At 49.0% G+C, this 22,092-nt stretch overlaps 1 protein-coding gene across 2 annotated transcripts; it reads right to left on the bottom strand.

Annotated features, from left to right (window-relative positions):
* Nucleotides 1-13,195: 13,195 nt before the first annotated feature.
* On the bottom strand, nt 13,196-21,756 carry KLK13 (kallikrein related peptidase 13). Of its 2 annotated transcripts, none has more exons than XM_045441674.1 (6): nt 21,598-21,756; nt 21,010-21,096; nt 17,108-17,297; nt 16,599-16,864; nt 15,302-15,438; nt 13,196-13,739 (listed from the first exon to the last, which is right to left on the bottom strand). In XM_045441674.1, the coding sequence occupies exons 2-6, from the start codon at nt 21,059-21,061 to the stop codon at nt 13,581-13,583; spliced, it is 804 nt and encodes a 267-aa protein (XP_045297630.1). In that variant the 5' UTR covers nt 21,062-21,096; nt 21,598-21,756; the 3' UTR covers nt 13,196-13,580. The 2 variants fall into 2 exon arrangements, with proteins under 2 accessions (XP_045297630.1, XP_045297629.1); XM_045441673.1 differs by lacking the exon at nt 21,598-21,756 and adding an exon at nt 21,397-21,462.
* Nucleotides 21,757-22,092: the final 336 nt, after the last annotated feature.

Here is a 22,092-nt window from a genome sequence, read left to right as displayed (position 1 = left end):
ATCCCAAGCAGGCTCTGCCCTGTCAGCCCCATTGTGGGGCTTGAACCCATGAACCTCGAGATCATGACCTGAGTCGAAATCAAGAGTCACATGCTCCACCGACTGAGGCAGCCAGGCGCCCCACAAATCTTCAGCTTTTGATTTGTTTTGAGACAAATCACCTAACTGAATCCCTCTCTATTTCTGGATTCCTGGAGGGTTCAGTTTATTGAGGTGCAATTTACATGGAATAAAATTCACCCTTAGCTCCAGTCAGGGGCTGCCCTCCAGAACACGTACGAGCATGGTCGAGTGCCATGGCTTTTCTTTTTTTTTTTTTTTAATTTTTTTTTTTCAACGTTTATTTATTTTTGGGACAGAGAGAGACAGAGCATGAACGGGGGAGGGGCAGAGAGAGAGGGAGACACAGAATCGGAAACAGGTTCCAGGCTCTGAGCCATCAGCCCAGAGCCCGACGCGGGGCTCGAACTCACCGACCGCGAGATCGTGACCTGGCTGAAGTCGGACGCTTAACCGACTGCGCCACCCAGGCACCCCTGATTTTTTTTTTTTAAATAAAACTCACATAACATAAAATCCCATGCCTGAACCATTTTATTTTATTTTATTTTATTTAAAAAATTTTTTTTTAACATTTATTTATTTTTGAGACAGAGAGAGACAGAGCATGAACAGGGGAGGGGCAGAGAAAGAGGGAGACACAGAATCCGAAACAGGCTCCAGGCTCTGGGCTGTCAGCACAGAGCCCGACGCGGGGCTCGAACCCACGGACCATGAGATCATGACCTGAGCCGAAGTCGGATGCTCAACCGACTGAGCCACCCGGGCGCCCCCTGAACCATTTTAAAGTCCACGCTTCAGTGAGGTTCACCACACTCAAAACACTGTGTAACCATCACCACAATTTAATTCCAGGACATTTTCATCAGCCCCAGAAGAGACTCTATCTCCATTAGGCTGATGTCCATCACATGATGAATGGATTAATAAAATGTGGTCTATCCATACTCTGGAGTATTATTCAGTCATAAAAAGGAGAGATACACTACCACTGGCTACAACGTGGATGAACATTAAAAACTATGCTTGGGGCACCTGGTTGGCTCAATCCGTGAAGCGGCCGACTTTGGCTCAGGTCATGATCTCATCGCTTGTGAGTTCAAGCCCTGCGTCGGGCTCTGGGTTGACAGCTCAGAGCCTGGAGCCTGCTTCTGCTTCTGTGTCTCCCTCTCTCTCTGCCCCTCTCCTGCTCATGCTGAGTCTCTCTCTCTCTCTGTCTCAAAAATAAATAAACATTTAAAAAGAAAGAAAAAAGAAAACACTATATTAGCTGAAAGACGTCCATCACAAAGGCCACATGTTATATGACGCCATGTATACGAACGTCCAGAACAGGCTCACCCATAGAGACGCAAAGCAGATTAATGGTGCTGGAGCTGTACGGAGTGGGGAGTGGCTTCTTGGTGGTTCTCTTTTGACACAGACTTGCAGACTTGTGGCTTCTGGAAAAAGCCAATCCCTTCGTTTGCAGCTGGAGGCTCAAAGAGGGCACAGACTGGCTTGCAGCTTCACTCTCACACCTCTCGCACTCAGGGAAAGCTCGGAGCCCCTTTGCCACCTCCTCCAGGGAGCCCACAGTGCTCTCAAGTCCCGAGCTCCACGTTTTCCTCCTGGGCACCGTGGTAAACTCAATATGAAGGCTATTCCCTAGAGAGAACGCAGCCACCCTGACACCTGGGGAGAGGGCCTACAACATGGAGACCGTTGTCGACGTGGAAACAGAGGCGGGACTAGATAATGTCACTTGCCCACAGCCACATGGTTGGCAAGTACCAGAACCAGAGTTTGAACCCAGCCAGCTGGCTCCAGAGCCCCTATCCAAACATATGAATGAACAAATGAATGGCTAACTAAACGAGTACAGGTGTGAACAGAGGAACATATGAATGGTCCTACAGGCTTCAAAGAAGAAGGATAGCTTTTGGAATCATACACATGGCTGAAAGCTCAGCTCATGCCATGACTCCCTGGGGATCATCATCAGGCTTTGGTCTGACCTCAGTTTGTTCATCTGAAAAATGGGGCCAGGAGGAAGCTACCTGTCCACATATCGCTCCCCCTTTTTATAATGTCTATTTTTTGGAGAGAGAGACCACATTTGCACCCACAAGATGGGGAGGGGCAGAGAGAGACTGGGATCTAGAGGATCGGAAGTGGGCTCTATGCTGACAGCAGAGAGCCTGACTCAGGGCTTGAACTCATGAACCTTGAGATCATGATCTGAACCGACATCAAGGGTCAGACGTTTAACCAACTGAACCCCCCAAGGGCCCCATACCACTTCTTGTTGGGATCATGAAACAAGGCAACAAAAATGGGCGAGGATATCAGCTATGTTGAGTTGAGACACCATCGCAATTGGCTTTCCCGGTTCATTGCTTTCTGAAGAAGGAATTTGCAAAGCTGACTTAGATGACAGAACCTTTTTTTCTCAGCTGTGAAGCACTATCAGCTACAACTTGGTGCTTTGTCTTTTGTCTCTGTCTGTACACCTCTCTCTCTCCTTCTATTTCTCTGCCCCGTTCACTCGTTCATTCATTCATGCCTGCAGGCATGCATTCACTCAACAAACATTTTGAGATGCCCTGTGAGCCTGACCCTCTGCTGGGTGATCCTGGGAGCACGGAGTTTCATCAGAACCAGCAGCCCCCACCCCTCCTTCGCCTGCTCTGTTTTCTTCCATCATTCCTGGCAAAACTTATCCACAGAGATCTACTCACTGCTTGCCCTGGATGGCCGTGGTGGTCTTTGGGTCTCCAGAGTCTTTCCACATTGAGCAATCTTGGTCTCCTGGTCCTCACCTTACTCGCCTTCAGGCAGCCTTCCACATGGTCTGCTGCTACCGCGTTCATGCATTTCTGGTTTCCTTCTACTTTCTGTCTCTTGGACATGAATGGGCCTTTTTTCCTCTCCTGGTGTCTTTACAAATAAGGGTGTTCCCAGGGCCAGTCCTCAGCCTTGTCCTCTGCACTGACTACATACACTGGACAGTTTCACCTGTCACCTGGGGCAGGATGGCTCTTTAGTCTCTCCCTGGCTTCAAGCCTGTGCATCCAACAGCCTCCTGGATGACCCAAACCCAGGTCCCCCACTGTCTCACCAACCTATTCTCAGACGCTACTCCCTTGGCCTTGTGGTGGCTTCCCCCCTCCCCCTCCCAACTAGTCCTCTGGTCTGGACCCTTGACACACTAGTTCTTCCTAAGACCCGTCCTTCTTCTGAGACATCCCATCCCAGTACTGCCTCCACAGATAACTTCCTCCCAGTTCCCTGGCTCTGACATCTGCCTCTGAAAGTCTGGCCCTCTGCAGCTATTGGCATCTTGCATGCCCCTGGGCCCACATCACATGCCTCTCGTGAGCTCAGCATCTTCCCCCTGGTTTTCCCACGGTGGGGGGAACACCACACGCCACTTCGCTAGGCTGAATTCACATACTCTCCTCCTCTTTTTTCCCCCTCCTTAGCCCTGGCCCTCCATTGTCCCACTCTCTCCAGCCTCAGCTCAGGCCTCAAATCCCCCTCCCTGGACCCTCACCCTAGCCTCCTACCTGGATTCCCTCCCTCTGGGCTCCCTTCCCTACCCCCCACCCCCACCCCTAGTCCCTGGACAGCCCCGTAAGGGTCTTTCTACATCCAGCCTGTTCCTTCTCTTCTGCCACACCCCTCCCACACCTCCCTGGATTATATTTGGTTTTCTTTCCGATTGCTGGCACAGAGCTTTAAAATCTCTGGAATTTCCTGAGTGGTTAGAGGTAAGGAGTATCATAGGAGTGTTATTCCTAATAAGACACTTAGCATTTTTTTTTCTTTATGTTTATTTATTTTTGAGAGAGAGACAGAGGGTGAATGGGGGAGGAGCAGAGAGAGAGAGGGAGACACAGAATCTGAAGCAGGCTCCAGGCTCTGAGCCAGCAGCACAGAGCCCCACGCAGGGCTGGAACTCAGCAACTGTGAGATCATGACCTGAGCCAAACTGAGCCACCCAGACGCTCCCATAATAACACACTTTTAACCCTACCAGAATTTATGCTACTTAGGTGACTGTTGGAGGAAAATGCAGCCTGGTTACCAGGGGAACCAACAACTTGGGTTGGAACTTTCAGGCACCCCTCCCCCACTGCCCTGGCTGGGGCGAAGCACACAGACAGGTCGGGGTGCAGATGTGCCAGCCCAGGGCCACTTGAAGGAAGCCCCCCATCCCACGCCTCTGTTCCTGAATGCCAACTATGGAAGCTCCTGACTTGGGTTGGTTAAGTCTACAACAGGTGCAAATCCCAAGCAGCACAGCTCAAAATGGACACTCACCAGCAGGCACAGGACAGCACAGCACAAGGAGACAGACTCCGTGGGGGTGGTCATCTAGACTCCTGTTCACAGCACCAATTGTGGTCACCCCACGGAGGCAGGCTGGACCCTTCTGATGCGTGTGTGACATCAAAAGTCAGTCTTGACGTGCGGACCAACTTTCAGATGGGGGAGTCCATCCCGTTTCGGGGGGGGGGGGGCTACCTTATCCTTCCATTATCTCTCTTCCAAAAACCCTGACCTGGGCCTCCCATCCTTTCCACCCTCCCGCAGCCTGTCTGCTTCTCTTGCCTTATCATTGACATTGACCCCTTAGAATGGAAGCTTGGGCTTATATGCCCTTTGCCTCCATTGATACTGTGATTGGTGATAAGAAATATATTTTGGGTCTTAGTCTCCTTCTGGCACAGGGTTCCTAAAACTCCTGTAATTCCTAAGTAAGGAAAGCGATGACGATGTCTTTTGTCATGTGAATGGGTGACTTTTGGAAGCTGCCAACAAATGGGAGGGGAGAGGGGCTGGGGGTAGAATCAATCACCAATGCACATTGAGTTAACCAATCGGGCCTATGCAGTGAAGCCTCCATAAACACCCAAAAAGCTGGGGCTGGGACGGTTTCCAGATTGGTGAAGCCGTGTGGAGAGAATGAAGCACCCAGAGAGGGCAAGGAAGCTCCACAGCCCTTCCCACGTATCTTGTCCTACGTATTTCTTCCATCCGGCTGTTCCTGAGTTTTATCCTTTCACAGTAAACCAGTAATCAAGTAAAGTGCTTCTCTGAGTGCTGTGAGCCGCTCTAGCAAATTGATCAAACTCCAGGAGGAGGTCGTGGAAACCTTCAATCTATATAGCAGCTTGGCCGGAAGCACAGGCAACAACTTGGACTTTCAACTGACCTCTGAAAGGTCGGTAGTGGGGGAGGGGGGCGGGTCTTGTAGGACTGAGTCCTTAACCTCCAGGTAGATAGTGTAGAGTAATTACATCAAATTGTGCGGCTCCTGGGTGGCTCAGTCCGTTAAGCGTCCGACTTCGGCTCAGGTCATGCTCTCATGGTTGGTGGGTTCGAGCCCCGTGTGGGGCTCTGTGCAGCTCAGAGCCTGGAGCTTGCTTTAGATTGTGTCTCCTCTCTCTCTCTGCACCTCCCCTGCTCATACTCTGTCTCTCAAAAATAAAAACATTAAAAAATAAAAAATTAGGTTGAATTGGTGTGGGAGAATTGCCTGGTGCTGTTGGGGAACCCCACCCCCACACGTTGGGATTGGGTGTGGAGACCAATATCCCTATTAGGCAGGGAAGCCCAACGTAATCCCTTATTAAAGGCCTCCTAGTAGGGGCAGTGGCTAAGCTTGGCCAGGACGCTTCAGACTAGGGAAATTCTTAGCCTAGGTCTAGTTTGGGAGCTGACATCTCCCTTCCTGGGGCCTCGGGAGGAGAAAAAGAAGTCTTGATGTGCCCCAGGCCAGTGCGGGGGGCGGAGGCGGGGGGATGCGTAGGAAGCATAGACCTCCCTCCCGTCTGAGGGCTGTCGGTTTCTCCTCCAGTCTTTTCCACGCCCCTCCCTCACAAGCCCCAGCTTTCCAAATCCCTCCAGCACAGGATCCCATTGTTATTACAATTCCCCCGAGCAAAAATGGGAAGAGGAGGGTGTGTGGCCACAAAATCCCTGGAGAGGGAAGGAGGGCGGAGGGAGGCCCGAGAAACCTGGCCACCTGGCTGGCCAACTGAATTAAGGTATTGCTGGCAGTCAGAATCTCCAGCTCAGGTAGGTCATTATTTTCTGTTCCACAGGAAGGATTTGGGCGGCCACCTCCCGTTCTCCCAAATCCCCAGCTGTCACCCAAGGCAGGCTGCTTTGGCTTTGGGGCCTTGGAGACAAATTGTCATAACAATTTTGTCAATGAGAGCAAGGATAATACTAACGAGGGCACCATTTAGTAAACACTTGCTTAGTGCCAGCTGTTCTGAGGGCTCTTCATGTATTAATGCAATTAATCCTCCCAAGAGCCCTGTGAAGTAAGTGGGTTTTTTTTGTTTGTTTGTTTTTTTAAATGTATTAATAGGGACGCCTGGGTAGCTCGGTCAGTTAAGCGTCCAGCTCTTGGTTTTGGCTCAGGTCATGATCTCACGCTTCATGGGTTCGAGCCCCCGCATCGGTCTCTGGGCTGACAGTGCAGAGCCTGGTTGGTATTCTCCCTCTTTCTTTCTCTCTCAAAAATAAATAAATGAACATTCAAAAAAGCCATTAATATATTTAGATAGTTCTAAAGCCTCAGGTGGGGAGACTTGAATCCGTTGGTGGCACAATGCTGTGAGTGATCTGTACAAGTCCCTCTTTTGTTTTCCTTACTGGCTTATTCCCTGTCTCCCTCCCCTTCTGCTCTTGGCCTTACCCTTGTGTATCTGCTATTATCTTTGTTACAGTATATCCTTCGCTATTGTTTTTATTTGTTGTGTATCTACTGCTACTATCTTTTGCTCTTGTGTATCCTTTGCTACCTTTATTAATGTGTGCCTTCTGCTATTGCATTTATTATCGCATAGCTTTTTTAAAACGTCTTTATTTTTGAGAGAGAGAGAGAGAAGTCACAAGTGGGGGAGGGGCAGACACACACACACACACACACACACACACACACACACACAGAATCCCAAGCAGGCTCCAGACTCCAAGCTGTCATCGCAGAGCCTGATGCAGGGCTCGAACCCACGAACCATGAGATCATGACCTGAGCCAAAGTCGGATGCTCAGCTGGCTGAGCCACCCAGGCACCCTCGCATAGCTTTTAAAGACTATGGGGAGATTCACATAAATAAAATTTTAAAGTTTTTTTTTTTTTTTAATTAAAAAGATAAAGGTTGAATTCACATAAATAACCATTCACCATTTAAGGTGCCCAGTTCAGTGGCATTCAGTACATTCACAATGTCGTGTATATTTTTTTGTTGGTATGCTTTCTTACAAATTGTGTATCACTTTATGTGCAAAACATTGCGGAGCGTTTTTAGTTTTTTTTTTTTTTTTTAATTTTTTTTAACGTTTTATTCATTTTTGAGACAGAGAGAGACAGAGCATGAACGGGGGAGGGGCAGAGAGAGAGGGAGACACAGAATTGGAAGCAGGCTCCAGGCTCTGAGCTGTCAGCACAGAGCCAGATGCGGGGCTCGAACTCATGAACCGCGAGATCATGACCTGAGCCGAAGTCGGCGCTTAACTGAGGGAGCCACCCAGGTGCCCTATGCTTCTCTCGTTCTTAAAGAAGGTATCACGTAAATTAAAATCCATTCATTTTAGGTGTTCGGTTTGATGAAGTTTGGAAACTGGATACAATCCTGTAACCTCCACCATAAATCAGAACCTAAAACAAGTACCTCCCACCTTCCAGCCACCCATTCTTAAACTGCCCTGCACTCTTTCTGCCAAAGCTCTCCCTCCTTCCCTCTGCCCCAGGCTACCACTGATCTCCATTCTGCCTAGAGTTTTGCCTTTTTAGAATATCATGTAAATGTTTAGCTTCTCTCACTAGCATAATAGCATTTCAGAATCACCACGCTGTTGCATTTTTCTCTCAATAGTTCATTGCCTCTTACTGCTGTGCAGTATCCCACAGTGTGGACGTGTTGCAGCTTTCGTCCGTTTGCAAGTCGTTACATACCTGGGTTTGCTTCCAGCTTCTGGCTATCCCACATAATGTTGCTGCACACATTCACGTCCACATCATTTGTGTGGGCATGTTTTCCTTTCTCTTAGGCAGACACCTAGGAGTGGCACCGTAGCATCGTACGATGTGTGTTGGATTCTGAAGGAAATTGCCAAATGTTTTCTAAAGTGGTTGTACCGCTCTGCATTGCCATCAGCAGCGTATAAGTGTTCCAGAGCCCCACATCTTTGCCAATGCTTAATAGTGTCAGTCTTTTTAACCATTGATGTTGGTAGCACCGCACCTTTGAGATTCCGTTCATGTGTGCCTCTAGCCTGTTGCTGGTAAGTGCTGTGTGGTCCTCCCTGGTGCTCTCCACCGCATCCTAACACCCACCCCCACCCTCATTAGTGGGTGCCCAGTTTTCCTCTAATTTTGCAGCACAACAAGTAAGTGATTGACAGACCCTTCCACACTTGCCTCTTTGTGACCTGCACGATCATTGCCCTAGGATAGACGTCAGGCGTGGAACTGTTGGGTCCTAGGGCGTGCATACACTCAATCCAGCTAAGAAATGCCAAAATAACTGTACCAATGTCCATCCGCACCAGCTGTGCCCCTGGCTTCCATGGTGTCTGCATCCCTGCCAGTAGATGGGTTACTTCACTTTAAAGATTCCTAATCCGGGGCGCCTGGGTGGCTCAGTCGGTTAAGCAGCCGACTTCGGTCAGGTCATGATCTCGCGGTCCGTGACTTCGAGCCCCACGTCAGGCTCTGTGCTGACAGCTCAGAGCCTGGAGCCTGTTTCGGATTCTCTGTCTTCCTCTGTCTCTGACCCTCCCCCGTTCATGCTCTGCCTCTCTCTGTCTCAAAAATAAATAAACGTTAAAAAAAAATTAAAAAAAAACTATTCCTAATCCACTGAATAAATATAAAGGGGTTGTTATTTGTTTTTGCTTTTTAAGTTTTTTTTTTTAATGTTTATTTATTTTTTGAGAGAGAGAGACAGAGACAGAGAGCGAGCAGGGGAGAAGCAGAGAGAAAGGGAGACACAGAATCCAAAGCAGGCTCCAGGCTCCAAGCTGTGAGCACGGAGCCCGACGTGGGGCTCAAACTCATGAACCACGAGATCATGACCAGAGCCGAAGTCGGACGCTCAACCGACCGGGCCACCCAGGTGCCCCATGAGGTTGTTATTTGTATTTGCGTGTCTTAGATGACTAATGAGTCTATCCATCTCTCATCTGAATTTTTTGTTGGTTTCCTCCTCTGTAACTCTGTTCATACCCTTGAACATTCTTCTTGTTTATTTCTTGGCACATTCTAGATACCAACCCCAGGTCAATGTTATGCTTTGCAAACATGTCCACCCACTGATTTTACTTTGTTCATGTTGTCTTTCGTTGAACAGAAATCCTTAATTTTGATATCATCAAATTAAACAGTGTTTGCCTTATGATTAGTCCATCTGAAGCTTTAGTCTTTCCTGACTCCTGTGTCACAAGAAACGTTCTCTACCATTATCTTCCACTAGCTTTGTGGTTCAACCCTTTGCTTTCAGGTCTTCAAGCAATTTGGTGATAAGTGCCACTGTTACACCCATTTGAATGACAGGAAAACTGAGGCATGGAAAAGGTAAGTCACACACTTAAATAAGTGGCAGGGGCGCCTGGATGGCTCAGTCGGTTGAGCATCCGACTTCGGCTCAGATAGTGATCTCGCGGTTTGTGAGTTTGAGCCCCGCATCAGGCTCTGTGCTGACAGCTCAGAGCCTGGAACCTGCTTCGGATTCTGTGTCTCCCTCTCTCTCTCTGCTCGCACTCTGTCTCTGTCTCTCTCAAAAATAAATAAACGTTAAAAAAAATTTCTTTTAAACAAGTGGCAGAGCTGGAAGTCACACCCGGGCAGCCTGGCCTCAGAAACTACCTTCTTAGCTATCGCATGATGTTACTTCTCCACTGATTGAGAAGTTTCCGGGTGCAGACTTTAAATGCCGGTCTTCCTTCTAACAACGCTGAGCAGTAGGTCCTGTTAGTACCAGATGAGGAAACAGAGCCTCCCAAAAGATAAAGATTCTTCCATCCAAAACCAGGTCCTTCAGACTCTACCCTCCTTGCTTTTATTTATGTTTATTTTTAAGCAGTCTCTACACCCAATACGGGGCTTGAACCCACGACCCCAAGATCAAGAGTCACATGATCCACTGACTGAGCCAGCCAGGTGCCCCCACCCTGTGTGCTTTTAAACTCTAACCTGTAGGCTCCCCTGTAGGAACCAGGGACGGTGGACTCTGAAATATGATGACTCCCTCTTTCAGAGATATTAGCAGTGTTCTTTGCAAAAGCGGCTTCCTCTAACCTTTGGGGTCTTTAGTCAATGCCGCCTCCTCCAGGAAGTGCTTCCTGACTACCTGTGGAAAACAGCTTCCCCTCTAATTCTCTAACACAAAACTCCGTTTAGATCCTTCACGGATTACATTTATTATCACATAGAAGTCATCGCAATTTGCAGTTACTTAGTTTAGTGTATTGGTTAATTTTCAGTAAATCCCCTTGAGGGCGGAGTTTATTGCCACTTTGGTGCCTAATAAACAGTTCAAAACAAAAATTCCCAGTATTTCCCCGCAAATCCATTCCTCCCAGAGTTTCCCCAATTTTAGTAAATGGCAGTTCCATTTAGTAAATGGTTGCTCAAGCCAAAGCGTTGAGGTTGTCCTTCTCTGTCTTTTCTCTCACACCCTTCATCTGATGTCAACAGGCACTGTCCAACAATCTCTTCAAGCAGATCCAGAATCTGACCCCATAACTCGCCTGAGAACATCACCTCCTGCCCAAGCTATTGAAGGGCAGTCACTTCCACACCAACCTCTTCACTATCTTCCCAATCTTCAGATGCATCTGACCAGCTCCTGCCTCAGGGCCTTTGCACTTGCTGTCTTTGCATGGGGCGCTGCTGCCCAGATATGCACCTGGTTCTCTCTTTCCATCCTTTCATTGTTTTTTTAAATATTGTTTTCATGTTTATTTATTTTTGACAGAGAGAGAGACAGAGCATGAGTGGGGGAAGGGCAGAGAGAGAGGGAGACACAGAATCTGAAGCAGGCTCTAGGCTCTGAGCTGCCAGCAGAGTCCGACGTGGGGCTCAAACTCACAGACTGTGAGATCGTGACCTGAGCCGAAGTTGGACACTCAACCGACTGAGCCACCCAGGCGCCCCTGTTTGCTTTTTTTTTTTTTTTTAATGTCACCATCATTCCCCAGACCATCTTATTTTTTTAAAGTTGTTTTCTTTATTTTGAGAGCTGGAGAGAGTCTGTGTGCATGCAGGGAAGGGGGAGAATGAGAGGGGAGAGAGAATCCCAAGCAGGCTCTACACTGCCAGGGAAGAGCCCTACATGGGGCTCAAACTCACAAAGCACGAGACCATAAGCTGAGCCGAGATCAAGAGTCAGATTCTTAACCAGCCACGCAGGTGCCCCCAGACGATTTGAAATAGCAACTCTGGGGTGCCTGGCTGGTTCAGTCAGTAGAGCCTGTAACTCTTGATCTCAGGGTTGGAAGTTCAAGCCCCATGTTGGGCACAGAGCTTACATTAAAAAATAATAAAATTGGGGCGCCTGGGTGGCTCAGTCGGTTGGGCGACTGACTTCAGCTCAGGTCATGATCTCACGGCCCGTGAGTTCGAGCCCTGCGTCGGGCTCTGGGCTGATGGCTCAGAGCCTGGAGCCTGCTTCCGATTCTGTGTCTCCCTCTCTCTCTGCCCCTCCCCCGTTCATGCTCTGTTTCTCTCTGTCTCAAAAATAAATAAAAAAACGTTAAAAAAAATTAAAAAAATAATAAAATAGCAACTCCACTCACTCTCCCAACGCCAACATTCCCTGTCCTTCATCTCTGCTTCATTTTTGCCATGGTTTACATTGCCACTTGTCCGTCTATCTCCTTATTTATTTAGTCTCTCTGCAAAGAATGCAAGCTTTACAGGGCAGAAGTTTTACCCAATTCACTGCTTTATCAGCTATGCAACAGTGCCTGGCTTCTGAGAAGTACCAGTATGTGTTAAATAAAGCCGTATTTACCAACACCCAAGAGAATGCCTGCACATGGTCAGCACTGGATAAATGCTGAAAAAAGTCCCCGAATGCAACACTTTTCTGTCGTTGCTGTTGTTGTTTTCAGTAAGCTCGACACCCAATGTGGGGCTTGAACTCAGGACCCTGAGATTAAGAGTCACGTGCTCTGCTAACTGGAGCCGGCCAGGAGCCCCAAATGCAACAGTTTTTGGACCCTGCAAATCTGGGGGTTGTTGACACCCTAAGGTGATATTTGATAGGGAACCATGCAAAGAATCATAGTGGAAGTTCTTGAAATTTATAATAACAATGCTAGGAGGAAAAATGAGAAGCCCCATTTACAGACAAAAAAACAGAGAGGCAGTGAGTTTTAAGACTTGCTCAAAGCAGGGACTCGGTGACTTGGGCATTTAACCACTGCGTATTGGGGTCACTGAGGGTGAAGATGCTTGTGGGGGAGATGAAAGGACAATACCTGGCAGACAAGAGGGTCCAGGTGTGGAAGCCCCTCAGGGCCCTGAACCAACCCCAAAACTCTAGTCTAGTGTGCTGTTGATCTTTCGTCAGCAAGGGGATTCAGAGACAGGGGATACTGGCAAAATATGGGATGTAGGTAGGGATGGGACATTTGGGAGACCCAAAACTAGGTGAGAACGAACCATTATGAGGATCCAGTATTAGCTGTGCTATGATTAATCATTCAGATGTGCCTAGAAAATTGTTGGGGCAGAAGATTCTGAGTCCAAGAGAATATTTTCTTTTTTTTAATTTTTTAAAAAAATGTTTATTTTTGAGGGAGAGAGAGAGACAGAGTGCAAGCAGGGGAGGGGCAGAGAGAGGGAGACACAGAATCCGAAGCAGCTTCCAGGCTCCAGGCTGTCAGCACAGAGCCCCACGCGGGGTTCGAACCCACGGACCGTGAGATCGTGACCTGAGCCAAAGTGGGGCACTTAACTGACTGAGCCACCCAGGTGCCCCAAGAGAATATTTTCAAGATGAAATGTCACAGGAGTCTAGAACCTTCTTGGGCACTGAACACAGAAGTGTCTAGAATGTTGGTAGTCACGAAATACGTGAAGGGGTTTGGCACGATACCAAGGAAGTTCCATTCATGGGACGTAGAGTATTGTTGAGATGAGTCAATGAATGTATTTAAGGATATTCCACAGACAGAACATTCAGATGGCTATCTGGGATTCTGTTGAAACAGCGGGAGTCCTGGAACATTGGGTTGGGATGTTGAGGGTACTGAGGTATTTCAGGAGGCAGTATGTGGGAGACCATGATACCGGAAGTGACTGAATGCTTCTGAAACACGAAATGTCGGCTGGGATCAGAGGTTCTGAGAATACGGATCACTGGTTCAAGTGGAACTCTGGGAGGGGCAGAGAAGGGCTGGGCCAATGGAGTGAGGAGAGTGCGGAGGGAGGGAGGGAGGGAGGGAGGAAGGAGGCAGGTGAGCCAACCCAGCTTTTACTGTGGGCCCTTCCCCTTCGTCCGTTTCCACTCTTAGGTTCTGTGTTTTTGAATCGTTTCTCGGATCCATACAACATATTGAGAGACTCGAGTATAGACACCAGGCCGGTGGGGCTGCCCGCATGGGAAGTCTCCCCAGGAGATGATGCCATGGAGTGTTCCATTACAGATCAGGGGGCCCCCGGAGTCGCCCTGAGAGGGGGGGAGAGAGAAAAGGGGGGTAGTTGGTGGAGGCAAACAAAGGCACAGGTGGGGACATATGAGAGAGAGTGAAAGATGGACACACACACAGAGCAGAGATAACGAGAGACAGGACACAGACAGGGCTAGAGAGAAACAGGAAGACGAGAAGACAAACAGAGAGGAGAGTGACAGCAAAAGAGACACAAAGAGAAAGGCGGAGCTAGATGGACCCTGAGACCAAGAACAAGAGAGAGACTTCTCTCTCCACATTTTTCTCTGCTCTTCAGTCTTGTTAGAGTGGTTACACCTCACCTCAAAACCCATCCTTGGTTCTCTGCTACCAACCCCACCTTGTGCCCCCCCACACACCATGCTGCCCCCCAACCCTGCTGTGGCTTTATGGCTCCTTGGTGCCATCTCACTATTGGGCAAACTCACCCACATCTGGGTATGGTTATGTAGAGCGTGTACTCTCACTTCTCCCTACTGGACCCAAGACACTCCTCATTGATCAATCAAGGCACACGCCATCTTTCCCACTAAACCAAAACTCAATCTCAGAAGCCTCCTCTACCGATATAAGTTTTGCTTTTTTGTGCTTAGTGGAGGCTTTTGCCCAGGTAGTACCCATTTCCTCCCATTTTGATAACCCTGCCCCCTGATTTTCTCTTTTGGGGAACAGCCCCTCCCTGGCCCACACAGGCAGTCACGTAACAGACTCGGTCCATCAGAGAATCCCACAGCTCTGGTCAGAGTGAAGGCTCAGGACACATGACTTAAGTCAGCCTAGTGAGAATCATGCTCAAGATGTTTATGTAAACAGGGGCGCTGGGGTGGCTCAGTCAGTTAAACATCTGACTTCGGCTCAGATCATGATCTCATGGTTTGTGGGTTCGAGCCCCACATCGGGCTCTGTGCTGGCAGCTTGGAGCCTGGAACCCGCTTTGGATTCTGTGTCTCCCTCTCTCTCTCTGACCCTCCCCCACTCATGCTCTGTTTCTCTCTCAAAAATAGATAAACATTTTTAAAAAGGATGTTTAGGTAAACACTTGGAAAACTTTTTCTGATCGAGTTGCTTAGGAGGGTGAGATGTAAGCCCAAAGCTGCTGGGAAAAGCTTAACTGAGGATGAAGACAAAAACAGAAGAGAGAAGAGCTGAAATGAAAAGAGCATTGTAAACACATTATTTGTGCACCTGGGTCCATCCGCGCCTGAAGCCAGACACCCCTGGACTTTGCGGTTACAAAAGCCAGTGTGTCTTGCTTTTAAGCTGGTTTGAGTTGGGTTTCTCTCGCAACTGAAACAACACCAACCTTTATGCATCTCAACACAGGGATCTGGGCAGCCAATGCCAGTCAAAGCCGAGGCTTCAGATGAATTATAGTCTCCAGTCACGGGTACTTCTCTTTTTATCTCGACCCTCTATGCTAGGGGACATGTCCTCTTAAAACACTGGTTCCCCCAAGGCTAAAATGAAGCTCTACCCCCCGGAAGCTGTCCCTGCCTTCATTCTGGCTTCCCATCTTGGCCCATGGCAACCTCCCCGCCCCCGTGCCCCATGCCGTTCTCACCTCACAGGAGTCCTTGCCACCCTCTTCTGTGCCGGCACACAGCATGTTGGGCGTGATCTTCCCCGGGTAGACCTGATGACACTCCTCATCTGAGCGAAGCTGGATGTTGGCACATTGTAAGGTTGGGGGGTAACTCACTGGGAAGGAGAGAGAGGAAGGTCTAAGGATGTCTGTCTCAGCCAGGCTACAGGGTGGGAGTTAAACAGGAGAGTCGGTAGAAAACGGATGCAAAGAGGAAGATGCGGAACAGATGGGATATGTATGTGGGGTGAGGGATGGAGGAGACAGGCGTGGAGAGAAATGGGGCAGGGGAGGTGGAGGCCAACAAGAGGGGAAGATTCGAGAATGCAGGAAAGTGGGAAGAGACATAAAAGGGAGAGGAGAAGAGGGATAGTGCCATGTGCTGAGAGACAGAAGATTGGGGGTGAGGAAACTAGGGGACGGAAAGCCGTGTGGAGAAAGATGGCAGATCGGGGAGAAAGAGGGAAAGGAGACGGGGAAGAAGCCAGGGCACCGCTAAGGAGATGCAAAGGGCCCTTGATGCTATGGAGATCAGTTCAATATTCATGCACATGTAACTTAAACACAAAGGATACACCTACACGTCCTTACATTTAACAAGTACATACCTGCCAATATATCAAATGCATTAAGTGACAATTTATTTAAATATATTTAGGTATAATTTGTCTAATACATAGTTTATATGTAAATGTATTTAAATAAATACATAAATATAGAACTTATGATCTAAAAAAAAAAAAATCAACCTACATGATAATTTTCATATTTGGATACAAACGTGTAATGTGTGGTATTTATATAAATATATCATACCTGTAATATATAGCACATATTACAATATCTATGTTTTTATTAATTTATATATTTATAAATATAAAGGATATAGAAGTTTATATATCTGATCTGTAACATTCTATAAAATATATAACTTCATGTATATTTATATAAAGGATATGTAACATAACTTTATACATATTTATAAATGTATATATATTTATATAAGGATATATAACTGTATAATCTATGACATATGTAACCTATAACTTTATATTTATAAATGGACATTTGTATAAAGGAGATACATATAACATGTTAACTTATTTATAAATGTATATCTATTCATATAAAGGATATATAACATATATTATGTATCATATTACTATACATGTATTGTTTTATGTATATAAAGGAATCCTCCTCCAACCTTCCCTCCCTTTTCTGCCCCGGTTTACCCAGCCACTGACACCTCAGGCCACCTGTGGAGGGTGCATACCCTGGGGGCTGGTGGTGGTGCCCCAGCCAGACACCCGACAGCAGGTGCCAGCAGGGAGGCAGTCTTGGGAGAGGGGCACGACACGGATGTGGTTCGTGAGCTGGACCGGTGAATGCAGCTCCAGAAGCATGATGTCGTGGTCATGCTTCAGGTGGGTGGGGCTGATCTGGTATTGAGGGTGGGGGATAGAGCGGACTACCTCCCTCACCTGCTCTCCGGCCTCCACACGCCCCAGGGCATGCTTGCCCAGGTAAACTCTGTACCCTCTGTGGGTGCAGGAAGGGGGTGATTAGAGAGGTTAAGCCCGTCTCCACCACCTTCCTCCTCTCCAAACATCTCCTTCCACATCCTCAACTCCAGTCCCATTCAAATCCTCTTTCTGGACTTCGTTTCCAGTCCCAAACCCCAACCCTAACTCCGACTTCATCCTCAATCCAGATCCACCCCCCCCCTCACCACCCCAGTCCTGTTCTCATCCCTACCCTCATGCGCCCCTGACCCCCACATACTCCTTCAGACAGTGTGCTGCAGTGAGGACCCATTTGGGGTCGACAAGGACTCCCCCACAGAGCAGCCGCTTTTGCACCAGTAGGGCTGCCTGCCAGGGCTGAGAGTGGGGGCGGCAGGTGTAGCCCCCCGGGAGAAACCCGCTGGTCCCATTAGTGCCGTTGAGAATCTTGGGATACTCCTGAGAGATACCTGGTGAAGAAGAGAAAATGTTAGGGAATTGGGGTCCAGGGGGAGAAGGAGGCCTTGGGCTTGGGGAGAGGGTCAGAATTTTGCTCTGGGTGACCAGGAATTGATGATTCATTTGTTGGCCTCTGGGAGTTGCCAGCTTCCATGTGGTGGAGAGGAGTCAGGGCAAAGAGGTGATGATGTCCTTTTCTGTATAAGTGCTAACTCCACTGGGGGCTCACAGAGTTCATGGAACAAGCCTGACTTTCTCCCCACCTGCGTCTTCCCATCCCACCATGGAGACTGACCTATAGATCTACCTAGGCAGTAAGTATGTACCCATCCATCCATCCATCCATCCTTTCAACACGTATTTACCAGGTGCCTCTATGACTTTAAATAAAACCCATAGCCTAACCACTTTCAAATTCAAAGTTTGTAGGACTCTGTATCATCTGACTCTTACCAGCCTCTTTGGCCCCATCTCCCATCTTTCCTCTTCACACACTCTGTTCCAGACTTGTGGACCCGTTCTCCAGACACACAATACCCTCTGAACTTGCTGCTGCTTCATTCTGGACAGTTCCTTCTCTAGACCTGTGCTGTTCAATATGGTAGCTGCTAGCCACGTGTGGATATTTACATTTAGATTCATTAAAATGAAATACATTCAATTCTTCAACCACACCCGTTACAGTTGAAATGCTCAAGAGCCCCACATGGCCAGTGTCTACCATAGTGGACAGGGCATATATAGGACATCACATATATGAAATATTCTACTTGATGGCACTCAGAATCTACAGGCTACATGTCTGTGTCCTTCTTGACTCTGAGAGCTCAGTTCAGTTCAAACATTACCTCCTCGGAGGCCATCCCAGATTCCTGGCCACCTGGTCTAATATTGCCCCTCCTAGCCCCCCAGTCACACCCTATTACATTCACCCAGTTGATTCCCATCAGAGCCATGATCACTATTCATTTCTCTCTCTATTTGTTTACATTTATGTGGGTTTTTTTTTTTTTTTTTTTTAATCTCTGCAATTTGACTATAAGGTCCATTGATAACAGGCACCTTAACTGCTTTATTCAGAGCTATAGCCCCAGGACCAAGCACAGTGTCTGGCACATAGTAGGTGTTCAGTTAATAAGTGGTGTGTGCTAGGCACTATGCCCAGCATTGGAGACATAGCAATCAACAATGGGAAAGTCCCATCCTAAATGTGCCACTTTCTGGCTGGGTGATGCCCTACCAGTTGTCAGGCTTAGCTTTCTCATGGGGCACGGCACCTGGCATAGAGCAAGTGCTCAGTAAGTGGGGACTGTTATTAATTATTAGCTATAGGGGTGTCTGGGTGGCTCAGTCAGCTAAGCATCCAACTCTTGATTTCGGCTCAGATCATGATCTCATGGTTAATGAGTGTGAGCCCTGCATTGGGCTCTGGGTGGACAGCTCAGAGCCTGGAGCCTGCTTCAGTTTCTGTGTCTGTCTCTCTGCCCTCCCCAGCTCATGCTCTCTCTCAAAAATAAACATTAAAAAAAATTATTAGCAGGGGGCCTGGATGGCTCAGTCAGTTAAGCGTCCGACTTCAGCTGAGGTCATGATCTTGCGGTTCGTGAGTTCCAGCCCTGTGTCGGCTTCTGTACTGAGTGAGAGCTCAGAGCCTGGAGCTTGCCTCATACTCTGTGTCTCCTTCTCGCTCTCTCTCACGGCCCCTCCCCAGCTCATGTTCTCTCTCTCTTTCAAAAAAAAAAAAATTAATAAACATTAAAAAAAAATTATTATGAGGTCCCCAGCTCTGTGGCCAGTAGGCTCTTCTCCTCCCTGGGCCAGCTTCCCCACCTACATAAGCCACGGGATTAGCTCAGTGGTTCTCAAAATTGGGGACAGGAGTCTTGGTGGACACAGGTCATTTAGGTGGTACAGAGATGAGGTGTAAGTGACATCAAATGGCAGCCTCAGAAACTGAGTCACTGTCTAGTTCTCTTCCAGTCCTCGTTTTGCCAAGCAGAAATGGAGCTCCGTGATGGGGCTGATACGCTTTTAATACCTGTCTAATCCTCGCTGAGCTCACTTTTTAAAACCTGGAAGAAACAGAAGCCCTTAGCCGGCAACCTAAAATTTATCTGTCATTGTTGTTTGGGGAAAGGTCAAAAAAGGCCCACTACCGGCAATGTCAGATGGTCCAACCCAATAAATACATTGTTTTTGTTGTTACATTGTGCAGGATTTATGTTTTCCTCTTACCTTTTATTTATAGCAAAGGGTGCTCTTTTCCATTTAGGACAATGATATAAGTTAAAAAAAAGTTTTAAAAAGTTAAAAAAAAAAAAGAGTTGACTCTAAGCAGACCATCAGATCTAAAATAATGAATATGGTTTGCCAGAACCTCAAGTCCAGGATGCTGGGGACAGGGCAGCCAATGTGCATCAGGATCCTGACTCAGGCGCCACAGGTGTCTTTGGGGCAGGACCTGCTGTCTCAGAGTCCCAGGGTTTTAGCTGTGAAACTGGAGTAATTATAGTGTTCCTACCTCATAAGGCTGCTGAGGGCTCCACAAGATGATGCATGTGGAGCTCCTAGCCCAGGGCGTGGTACCCAGGAGGGGCTTAGGACGAGGGCACGAGTCCTGGGAGTGGCACCAAAGGAGAGAAACCACCCCACCTTCAGGCCAAGGGTGGTGCCAGGTGCCTGAGGACTCCTCCCTCCTCAGGTCTCGGCTCAGGGGTCCAGACCTTTGGGTGGCCTTCCAAGCCAGGAGCTGCCACTCCATCTCAAGGCTCCTGGCTTGGCCCCTTGAAGCCATCACCTCCTGTCACAGTCCTAACTAATTATTAACTAATTACTTGAGTAATTGTTTGAATAATGCCTGCATCCTTCCCCGCTAGGCTCTGGATGCTAATAGCAGGAACTGTGTCTGCTTGCACAGCACCCAGAATAGTGCCTGGTGCTCAACAGCTTGTTGGTTAGATGAATGGCTATGGATGAATGGATGGACGGAAGGACGGATGGGTGGACAGATGATGATGCCTGAGAATCTGCCTGCAAATTTGCCTTCAACATGAGGAATCTTTGGGGACCGACTCAGGGTAGAATCAGGTTTGGGGGTCACCCCAAGAATTAAAGGAAGAACAAACTAGAAGGCTCTGGAAGAAGCTGATAATGAAGAGCGAATACTAATAAAGTAATGACGACTAACCTTTCAGCCCCTTCCATCTGCCACGCATTAGCTCATTCTAACATTCACAACAACCTTTCCTAGTAGGGACTTAGATGTTTTCATTTTACAGATTAAAAAACACCAAGAAGCTAAATTACTTGCTCAAAGCGGCAGCGTCAGGATTTGAACCCAACTCTCACGAATGCTCCGCCTGAGAGGGGAGGAGGCTGCTGCGGGGGCAGGGGCTGCAGGTGGGGGTGAGTTTTCCACCGCAGAGTAGGGCAATCAGAGAAGGAGCTGGTGAGGAACATCCAGAAAACATAAATAGGAGCGGGCTCACCAGAGCGGGGACGCCCCAGGGAGGGGTCTGGGGTCGGTGGGGAGAGTGGGCTAGCCCCGGCCCAGAAACCAGGTCACGCAGGGACAAGCAGGAAGCTCTCAGGGCTGTCCCTGCGGGACCCGGCCTCGAGTGGGCGGTGGGCGGGGCTCAGGGCTCCCACGCCCCCTCCTCCTGCCCTGACCCCTCCTACCATTGTTCGGGTGGCCACCCCGCCTCCACCCCCGCGCATTCTTACCGCCTGACAAGGCCACCGTCAGGAAGGCGATCACAGCGGCCAGGGGCCACATGGCGGCTCCGGGGTGGGGAGCAGGGCGGGCGGGGCCTGAGAAGTTGTGGGGGAGGTGTTAAGGGCTGGCTCGAACCCCCGTCTCTGGCCGTCCCTCCTCCCCACCTGTGCGCCTGCACTTTCCAGTCTAAAATCTCTCCTTCATTAAGAGCCTTGGGCCTGGAATCTGCACCCCCGTCCCAAATTCCATCCTCGGTGGGGAGCCCAGTAAGGAGGCTAGAGGGGCAGGGGGGCGTGCACAGCGTGCATCCGTGCCCTCCAGCGAGCTGGGGGCCTCCGTACCCGCTCCCGCCGCTCTCTGACCCCCTGCTCCCCTCTCAGGGTCGTCCCGGGCACCTGGCCTCAAGCAGCTTATCTTTCAGCGTGCTTCACCCTCCCCTGCTCTGCAGATCTGTACTTCTATAACTGAACCCCTGGCTTCCCGCCCCATCTCCCTGACTCAGCTGTTCTCCCTCTTTTCCTTTCCCAGCTCACATCTCCCTCCTCTCCCCACTCCTCCCCTCTGATGCTCCCGCCCCTGCCCCAGGCGGACCCTACCTCTGAGAGAGGCCCGGGTGCAGAACTTCGCCGCCAGCTGCTTCCAACTTCAGCCTGGACCCATGGCTTTTTAACCCCTGAATTCCCTCCCCCAGCGCCCTCAGCATTTCCCTGTTGCTGGCCTCCCCCTCTCCACCCCCAAAGGCTCAGTAGGCTGCTGCCTGGCACCCCCCAGCCTGGGTTTGGCCCTTCCGCTTGGGGCGGAGCTCCAGGACGAGCTGGGACCCAGATCTGGCCCCACCCAGGCCCCATTTGAACCCACTGTGAACTTGGAGGCAGCAGGACTCACTTAGAGGGAAGGGGAAAGCTATTTCCTTCCTCAAACCCACCCTAAATTCCCATGGCCCTCCCTAACACCAATCCATTTTCCATCCCGCTTTCTAATCGCTCCAACCCCTGTGCACATCTTTACATCCATCAGCTTCCAGATGGCCATTTTCCACCCTATTCCTATCTCCCTAATTTTAACCATACCCCTTACAGTCAGCCTATCCC

This window comes from Leopardus geoffroyi, chromosome E2 (genome assembly GCF_018350155.1).
Source record: "Leopardus geoffroyi isolate Oge1 chromosome E2, O.geoffroyi_Oge1_pat1.0, whole genome shotgun sequence".
Taxonomy (NCBI): Eukaryota; Metazoa; Chordata; class Mammalia; order Carnivora; family Felidae; genus Leopardus; species Leopardus geoffroyi.
The sequence above is the reverse complement of the archived record's forward strand: the minus strand, read 5'-3'. Positions and strand labels throughout refer to the sequence as shown.

Excerpts from the sequence above, each read along its gene's own strand:
- KLK13 (XM_045441674.1), bottom strand. The coding sequence starts at position 21,061 with ATGTGGCCCCTGGCCGCTGTGATCGCCTTCCTGACGGTGGCCTTGTCA. Across the intron at positions 15,439-16,598 it reads CACCACCACCAGCCCCCAGG|TGAGTTACCCCCCAACCTTA; the intron begins GTATGCACCCTC and ends TCTCCTTCCCAG. Across the intron at positions 13,740-15,301 it reads GTGGCAAGGACTCCTGTGAG|GGCGACTCCGGGGGCCCCCT; the intron begins GTGAGAACGGCA and ends CCCCCCTCTCAG.